Source organism: Sebastes fasciatus, chromosome 10 (assembly GCF_043250625.1).
Source record: "Sebastes fasciatus isolate fSebFas1 chromosome 10, fSebFas1.pri, whole genome shotgun sequence".
Lineage (NCBI taxonomy): Eukaryota > Metazoa > Chordata > Actinopteri > Perciformes > Sebastidae > Sebastes > Sebastes fasciatus.
In genome coordinates this window covers 34,400,209-34,409,842 of record NC_133804.1, presented here as the reverse complement: position 1 = coordinate 34,409,842, position 9,634 = coordinate 34,400,209, and the positions used below count along the sequence as shown (strand labels likewise).

The following is a 9,634-nucleotide window of genomic DNA, read 5'->3' as shown; positions in this document are numbered from 1 at the left end:
TCATTTAAATTTCTGTCTTTATTACAAGTCACAGATTGGATAGACGTTGGAGATCATTTAAATAGAGTTTATCTAAAGGATACAAAAGACAAACACAAGATTATATTAATGCATTCCAGTGCATCTTACAAAGAAAAGAAAAGAAAACTCGGGATGTTTCCTGAAGCTTGAAGACGCTCCGTTCAGAGTTCTGTTGGGTCGGTTCTCCGTCCGAATGAAAGTCCAGTTTCTTCTGGAGGAAATGTTCTGCTGAATCGCTCCTTTAAATGAGTCATTTTGTTCTCTTGAATCACTTTGTTTGTTCCCTTTAATGAATAATTCAGTGCGTTTGAATCACTGAGGACTCGATGGGTTCGTTGATTTGAAGGTGACTCGTTTTTTGGGGTTAAATTAGGTTGAAAAATGAATGAAAGTCACATAAAAACATAATTTAACTGTTTAACTGGTTATATCTTAATGTGAATTCTGCATGTCGAGTGTATTATTACTGATTCTGGATGTGAAACCTCGTTATTCAGGATCATAACAATAATAATTGACATCATTTGAGGGAACCAATTATTGAACCGAGGGAACAAACAAAGTATGAAAAGAAAACAAATGAATAATCTGAAGGAACACGAGGAGACGACATTAATACGAGAGGAAGAAGACGGCGTCTCTACAGAGAAGTTAGAATTAAACAACAGTATTTTATCATTTATACTATTTATTACCAAACGCGTCGATGAGAGACTGAAGATGGAAACATGTGAACGTCTGGATGGAAATACTACAGTAAAGTACAACAGGGTACAGCAGAGGAAACTAGAGTACTGTAGAGTACTGTAAAATACCTTAGAGTACTGTAGAGTACTGTAAAATACTGTAAAGTACCGTAGTACCACTGTACGTTGGATTACTGCAAAGTATGTTAGAGTACTGTAAAGTACACTGGAGTACTGTAAAGTACATTAGGGTACATTAGAGTACTGTAGAGAACATTAAAGTACTGTAAAGTACATTAGAGTACTGTAGAGTACATCAGAGTACTGCAGAGTACATTAGAGTACTGTAAAGTACATGAAACTCCTGTGAAGTACATTAAAGTACAGTGATGTACATTAAAGTACTGTGAAGTACATTAAAATACTGCAAAGTACATTGGAGTACTGTGAAGTAGTACATTAAAGTACTGTGAAGCAGAGCAGTAGTCAGTGAGAAGGCCTCAGTAAACTCAGAATAAAACAACTTTAAAATACTTCCTTATAAAAGTAAAATACCAGCCGTCACCGTCAGTAGTTTCAAGAAGGTCCGAGGTCGCAGCAAAGGATTGTGGGTACTCGTTGTGGCTACATTTGGTCAGTCCGGGGCTCGTCTGTGGTTGAAGTAAATCTGATGTTGGTCTCGGTTTTAAGGCAGATCGCTGTCGGACGGGCAGCAACGACGGACACACATCTACACACTGATAGGGCATTCCTATGGTAGTGTGTACTTCTCTACGCATATACGCACATACATGGTTACTGTGGGGGGGGGTAGTGTCGGTAGAAAGGTCCGGACCGACCGTCTGCAGATCAGAAAGAGGCCTTTGAGTCTTTGAAACAGCAGTTTCAGTGGACGCGGGCGGCGCTGTCGCCCGCTGCCTCGACCGTTACCAGTGTTTAACATTTACCTTCCTGTATGTACACATAAATACAGACTCTTAATTACAGCATCGACAGCTTGGTTCTGTCTGAGTGATCCGTGGTCCAGTCTCTGGTCTGTTCAGTCCTGCAGCGGCGAGGTCCGGCCAGACGGCGGCGCTGTGGCACCGCGGTGTGGATCTGGTGAGCGGGACTGGAGCAGGACGGCAGCCGACGGGCCTCCGGGTCAGCTCGGCTGGACGCTCGGAGGCGCTGAGGTATCGCTGAGGGGGAGAGGAGCTTCACTCGGCTTTCTTTATGAAGATCTGAGGCAGGACGAAACCACAGGAACCAGTTTACAGAAACCAGTATGAACCAGTAAGAACCAGGATCAGCATACAGGTAAATGATCCAGTAAGAACCAGGATCAGCATACAGGTAAATGATCCAGTAAGAACCAGGATCAGCATACAGGTAAATGATCCAGTGTGAACCTGGATCAGCATACAGGTAAATGATCCAGTAAGAACCAGGATCAGCATACAGGTAAATGATCCAGTGTGAACCTGGATCAGCATACAGGTAAATGATCCAGTAAGAACCAGGATCAGCATACAGCTAAATGATCCAGTAAGAACCAGGATCAGCATACAGGTAAATGATCCAGTAAGAACCAGGATCAGCATACAGGTAAATGATCCAGTAAGAACCAGGATCAGCATACAGGTAAATGATCCAGTAAGAACCAGGATCAGCATACAGCTAAATGATCCAGTAAGAACCAGGATCAGCATACAGGTAAATGATCCAGTGTGAACACGTAGATACTGGTTGAGATATTCAGTGTTTCCTCTCTGAGCCGGACATTCTTTAAAGGGTTAACATGGAGAGAGACTTTCTCCTCAAAGGGAGGTCAGAGGTAAGAGGTCAGAGGTCAGGCGTTCACACTGAACTCTGCATGCCACAGTCTCTCTGGAGCAGTGAAACTAATCCTTTAACATCAGCTCTCAGAACAAAATGGACTATTTCTATTTTTGATCATTTGATTCTTCCAGTTAATTGGGACTTTATGTTTTTGGGGCTTTCTGACGTCGTTGGACGTCTGTGAATGAACCAGATGTTTAGAGGTTCCAGTTGTTTATTCTACTGTTTGATTGAAGTTTGTTTTTGAAAATAATTATAATGACTGAAAAGACAAGAATCTGGTCTAATAATTAACTAATTGTATTTCACATATTCTAATAAGAATTTTGGGATATGTTTCTCAATTCTTTCTGACTTTTTTCACTAATTGTTTTCACATATTTTAATACGAATTTTTGGATACTTTCCACAATTTTTTGGATATTCTTCATATTTTTTTGACATTTTTCCACATATTTTAATAAGAATTTTCAGACATTTTTCACAATTGTTTTTAGATATTCTTCACATTTTTCACAATTTTGTTTTACATATTTTAATAAGAATTTTTAGATATTTTTCACAATTTCTTTGGATATTCTTCAAATTTTTCGGACTTTTTTCACAATGTGTTTTTAAATATTTTAATACGATTTTTTAGCTATTTTTCACAATTTTTTTTTAAGAATTTTAAAAGATTTTTCACTGTTTTTTGGGATATTCTTCACATTCTTCATACATTTTTCACTAATTGTTTTCACATATTTTATTAAGAATTCTTGGATATTTTTCATAACTGGCAGCCAACAACACAGCAAGATAACATTTTAGATGTGTAACTTTAGCCCACTGCTAGCGTTAGCCTCCAGTCTTTCCTTTGTTTAGCCTCCAGCTAACACCGAGACGTCGTCATGACGGCGACACTAAAAGGGTCTATTTGAAAGTCTCTTATATCTGACATCCTTACATCCCCTGGAACATTTTCAGACCGCTGGAGGCATTTCCATATCTCCTGCATCTCTTTCAAGTTCCATCAGGAACCCCCTCAAGGACGCCTGAAATCCCATCAAACATCAAAACTTCAGTTTCAAGCCCTCTTAGAATCTCCCATAACACCCTCTGATTATCAAGGATGCCAGGGATGCCTGGGACCACTGAAACCTCTTCAAGACCCCTTGTACCCTCCCCCCAAATACCTTGAAATCCTATTACACACTAGAATGGCATTCCTAGAGACTTCCCCTCCTGGATGCTTAGAACCCTTTGAACCTCTTCAAGAACTCCTTTAACCCTCAATGAAACCTCTAGAACCTCTGCAGGAACCCATGAACTCAAACCCTTAGTGCCCTCAGAAACCTCCTCAAGGACCCCTTTCTTCTTTGACTCTCTTCATCATAGATAAGAACAGGAGTTGTTGTGGGTCACTCTGGTTTTAATGTGGTTCCGGTCCAGGCGGTCTCACCTCGCTGAGGATCACCCAGACCGGCGAGTCCGTCAACACCGAGAGACGCATGGCCTCCAGGGGCCCGAAGGTGGGGTCCACCTCCCCCTCCGTGATCCCGTTCTTGAACGCTCCTAGAAGAGATGAAGAAGATCAATGAGATCAATAAACCTGATGGACAATCACCACACCGGTTTCCCAGAATGCATTGCGACCACTTTTAAAACCCAAAACAATAAGAGCGGTGTTGATGGACTGCGTGTAGTTTGTCTCACAGGTCGGTTTCTTCTGTATATGGACAGAACTATTCATCTTTGTTGTAAATATCATTTAGTTCTACTTGTTTATACTTTATTCTATTTAATTGCAATTTCAATGTTTTATTCTATTCTGATTTAAAATATATGAGTAGTTGTTTGTATACTTTCTGTTTGTAGCGAGCTAGCGAGGAGGAAACAACTGCATGTTTATATTGATAATAAAGATGAACTTTGATCATAATGTTTAAAAAATCTAAAAAAAAAGATGAAATGTAACTAAACTAAATTTAAACTAAACTAAACATAAACGAAATGTAAACTTAATGTAAACTAAATTTAAACTAAACTAAACATAAACGAAATGTAATTTTTTCATTGTTTCTTTATTTCTTTGCTCAGAGCTTTTGATTTATTGATTTGCTGTCGGGATATAAAGAAAATTAAAATAGACATTAGCAACCCTGGCTTTAAATAACGTCCATATCTAAAGACAGCAGTGAGAGTTGGTGTCTTTAAGGGTTTTTAAGGGATTTGTTGATGGAGGTGAGTAATTAAAGTTTTGTTTTGAATGCTCTTTGTGCATCTTTACGGGGTTATTAATGGTTATTGAGACCCATTAAAGTCCATTAAGTGACCCCTGTGGTTCTGTGAGGCTGTTCTGCTGTTTCTGTTGTTATTCTAATGTTCACTCGTCTCCGTCGGAGCCCGTCTGGCCTCCCGCCGCCGTTCAGCCTGATTTCAGCTCAGTGGTGGTTTTTGGTGTTTCTGCACCTCAACAGAGCAATAATCCCTCAGAGGATTTACTGGGATTATCCTACTGGCAGCGATGCTTCCAGGTACAAGTGTGTGACCGTAATCCCAACAAAGAGCAGCGTCGGGGGTTATTGTTATTGTTTATCACGGAGTATTATCTGTTATTATTGTGGGTATTATGGTTTTCATTCAATATCCAGAGACTGCCTGAGAGCTTTTCTCAGAAACAGAGACACATGATGAAGACAATAAAACACAGACGATGAGGACAATAAAACACAGACGATAACAAACACACAGTAAAACACAGAAAACACAGATTGTACTGTGTTAGACAAATTCAAACGTTGACCTGATGAAGGCGCTACAGAGAAACTCAGGAGGATTCATCCTCTGGGGAACATGAACGTGGGACTCAATATACATCCAGTATTTCCTGACATATTTCAGTCAGGACCAAAGTACAGCGAGATATAAAAGTATATTATATATTATAAGTATATTAAACAGAGTTATTGATCAGGTTCATTCAGTGGACTTTGTTTAAATCTAAAAGGTCTTCTAATATTAATAATCCTATAGTAATACTACTGTACGTTGGAGTACTGTAAAGTACACGGGAGTACTGCAGAGTATGTTAGAGTACTGTAAAATATATTAGAGCACTGTAGAGTACATTAAAGTACTGTAGAGTACATTAGAGTATTGTAAAGGACGTTAGAGTACTGTAGAGTACTTCAGAGGACTGTAAAGTACATTAGAGTGCATTAGAGTACTGTGAAGTAGTACATTACAGTACTGTGAGTACTCTTAAGTACTTTTCCTACAGCCATAAATAAACATGTATATTAAACAGAGTTATTGATCAGGTTCATTCAGAGAACTTTGTTTAAATCTAAACGGTCTTCTAATATTAATAATCCTACAGTAGTACTACTGTACCTTGTACTGTATGTTGTACTGTACCTTGTACTGTACGTTGAAGTACTGTAAAGAACACTGGAGTACTGCAGAGTTTTAAATCTAATTGGTCTTCTCATATTAATAATCCTAAATAAATGAATAAAATCCTGATTAATCCCCTGAAACCAACCCTCAGCCTTTTAAGGCCTTTTAAGGCTTTTTTAAAGGAAGATTTGTGTGTTGAAGGAAACATTTAAGGGTGATTTAAGGGATAATATAAAGTGTTTCTCTGCAGGACGTCTGAAGGCAGCGAGCTCAGATTAATAGAGTGAAGCAGAACCGGACGATCGATCCGCCGACTCTTCTGAAATATTGATGAAGGAGATAAAGAGCTGCTGGTAATTTATGATGTCACATTAAAAAGTGTCCTCATCTCCTCCTGAACTCCACATCCTCTGTTTCTTAAAACCTCCTTTAATTCTTTACTTCCTTCTTCAAACCCTGAATTTGCAGATTAAACTGGCTCACATGTTTGAACGTGTTTATCCTGGGATGTAATATTATATCATAATATTCATATGGTGCTAAAGTACATTATAAGTTAATTTATAGCACTAGTTTGTGAAAGAATATAAAGAAACATCTGTATTAAGCAGACAAATATGTAATAATATGTACGAATTTAAAGTGAAATGAGTAAAACAATAAATAAAAACTATCTATGATCAAAACAAGAAGTCAAAACTATCATATTTGTATATATTTTTAGTGATTGTGTATAAAACTCTTAAAACAACTTAAATATTTGTAAAATAAGTCAAACTGTTATTTAATTAGAGTTTTTTTGATCCTGTAACTCTGCTTCATCAGTCCAGCTGCTGAAGTTCTGTATGAGAACCGTTGGGTTTTATTTCATGTTGATATATCTATATACTATATATACTAGAGCTGTCAAAGTTAACGCCATCCATTTGTTTTAGAGCCACTAATTTCTTTAAGAAGGAGGATTTACTCTTCATCCTTCAGTTCATCACAAACATCAACATCATCTGATCAAGTTCAATCCTGCAGCTCCGTGTCGACCTGCTGCTGGAAGCTGTTTTACTGCTTTTAGAACTTTTATAACTGTCGTAAAATAAAATGAGTTTTATACCAAAAACAGTGAACTTTACGTCATCGGAACAACTTGTAAATGTCCCATAAACCCTTCAGTGTGTGTGTGTGTGTGTGTGTGTGTGTGTGTGTGTGTGTGTGTGTGTGGTCCTGTATCTTTGTGAGAACCGATCTGATATTAGACTCCAGACTGAGGACATATTTTCTGTTCCTCTGTTCTTTAAAGGTCCCATATCATACTCATTTTCAGGTTCTTACTTGTATTTAGTGTTTCTACTAGAACATGTTTACATGCTGTAATGTTAAAAAAAAACATTATTTTCCTCATCCTGTCTGCCTGAATATATACCTGTATTCACCCTCTGTCTGAAACGCTCTGTTTTAGCACATTTCAACAGAATTGCGTTGCTAGGCAACAGTTTGGGTCCATGTTTACTTCCTGTCAGCTGATGTTATTCACATCCACTCCAACAGGAAACAAACTGGGACACAGTTAGAATGTTTAACGTTTAAATCCGTGTAATGGTCTTTATATTGTATATTTGTGACATCACAAATGGACAGAAATCCTGACGGCTTGTTTCAAACGCACAGTTTCTGAATACGGGCTGTGTGTGTTTCTCCGTATATTGTTTTTAGTGTTTTGATAGTTTAACAGTATTTATAAAGCACTTGAACCTGCTTTATAATATAAAAGACATGAAAATCTCACTTTTTACAATATGGGACCTTTAAAGGGCCGTCTGAAGATCAACACCTGGTTTTAGGGTTTAGATCAGTCAGAGTCCACAAATATAGAAGCACCAAAACAGAAAAAGGACCAGACAGCCTCTCTGTGTGTCGTCACTCACCTATCCGGATGAATCCGTCTTCTGTCCGATGGTACTTTGGTGTTTTCTCCCTCCCTTCTGTCAACGCCTCTTTATCTGCCTGAATATTCTGGAAAACACACAAACAACCTCATGTTCACTATGAATTATACTCTATAATAAAAACACTTCATAATGTCCAATTAAAGTTTGTTCTGTACAAACATCATGTATTAACTCCTTCAGCCCCGTGAGACCTTTACATTCTCTATTTCTCTGCTGTATTGCACTGAGCTCTTCAGTCATACTATGATACCAGTATCTTCACTCTAGCTTTAACTCTGAGCCGCTACAACCTAGAAATCTCTCAGTCTTCATCAGCCTTCGTCTCATCGTCGACCACAGAGGAGGAGGAGGAGGAGGAGGAGGCAGCGATCCGTCACTCCACTAAAGTAAAGTTAACTGGTTCAGAGACTCACGTCGAACGGCAGAACCTCCACCGACGTGTTGAAGAGTTTGTCTCCCGGATGTTCGATGTTCCCGCTCCGAAAGAAATACCTGAAGGACAAAGAAGGAAAGGTCGGTTTAAAATATATGAATAGAATATTTATTATATATTTTATTATATATAATGTATGAAATAATCAAAAATGTTTATTTGAATCAGTACCCTATCCCAATACCCGGTCCTGGTATCATCTGGTACCCCTCACACCCTGTAACCCCTAGTAACCTCTGACCTTGTACCCTGTAACCCCTAGTAACCTCTGACCTTGTACCCTGTAACCCCTAGTAACCCTGACCTTGTACCCTGTAACCCCTAGTAACCTCTGACCTTGTACCCTGTGACCCCTAGTAACCTCTGACCTTGTAACCTCTGACCTTGTACCCTGTGACCCCTAGTAACCTCTGACCTTGTACCCTGTGACCCCTAGTAACCTCTGACCTTGTACCCTGTGACCCCTAGTAACCTCTGACCTTGTACCCTGTGACCCCTAGTAACCTCTGACCTTGTACCCTGTGACCCCTAGTAACCTCTGACCTTGTACCCTGTGACCCCTAGTAACCTCTGACCTTGTACCCTGTGACCCCTAGTAACCTCTGACCTTGTACCCTGTGACCCCCTGGTACCGACCTCTCGATGCGGACCGGTGTGAAGAAGCGTATCCGTATGAAGTCCCCGGCTACGGGTGTGAAGGCCCAGAAGAAGTCCTCCCCCAGGTAGGCCTTCTCCAGGGTGAAGTGCTGGTAGGTCTTCAGGCTGGTCGTCACCTCCGCCAGCGGGTTGGCGTGACCCTTATGGAGGGTCTGTTTCCCAAAGTCCTTATCCTGGTGGGGTTAAAGGTTAGTTATCAGTAGATTGATGAAGCTGTAGCTGCTTCTTAATGATGAAGAGTACGTTTTTTGGACAACAGCCTGAACTGGACTGAAAACGCTTGGCATATTTATTATAATTTATTGTTCAGTAGAATATGACAATAGAAATGATTTCGTTGTACTTTTGTACGGCTCTTTGTAGGCGGACGTTTTACTGACGTCTTTCAGTCCAAAATGGCGCTGATGCTGCAATGGAACGACCAATTGACTTTCACTTCTTGATAATATGCGTCCTTTGCTAGGGGACGCACTGCTCCACTCAACTGGCCGTTCAAGTGGTGAATACCCTCTCATTGGTCCCTGGTGTTCTGCTCGCCGTTTCAAACAGGAAACAACATGGCGGCCTGCTCATAAACTTTCTTTTCTATGTAAACAATCCACCAAATCTGCTTCTGAAAAATGAGAAATAGGCGATGACGCCACTGCTGGATCTGGTTTCATTTCACAACTAGATCACCTAGTTTGGTCTAA

General features: G+C 39.7%; 1 protein-coding gene across 1 annotated transcript in view; it reads right to left on the bottom strand.

Moving 5' to 3' along the window:
• Nucleotides 1-9,634, bottom strand: part of mgat4b (alpha-1,3-mannosyl-glycoprotein 4-beta-N-acetylglucosaminyltransferase B) — an 80,513-nt gene continuing 70,879 nt past the window's right edge. The window contains exons 12-17 of the mRNA XM_074649557.1: nucleotides 8,922-9,115; nucleotides 8,266-8,344; nucleotides 7,829-7,916; nucleotides 3,970-4,082; nucleotides 867-1,930; nucleotides 1-836 (exon numbers count right to left, since the gene is read on the bottom strand). Of these exons, the coding sequence (XP_074505658.1) occupies nucleotides 1,907-1,930; nucleotides 3,970-4,082; nucleotides 7,829-7,916; nucleotides 8,266-8,344; nucleotides 8,922-9,115 (498 nt within the window). The 3' untranslated portion in view covers nucleotides 1-836; nucleotides 867-1,906. The remainder of the gene's footprint in view (nucleotides 837-866; nucleotides 1,931-3,969; nucleotides 4,083-7,828; nucleotides 7,917-8,265; nucleotides 8,345-8,921; nucleotides 9,116-9,634) is intronic.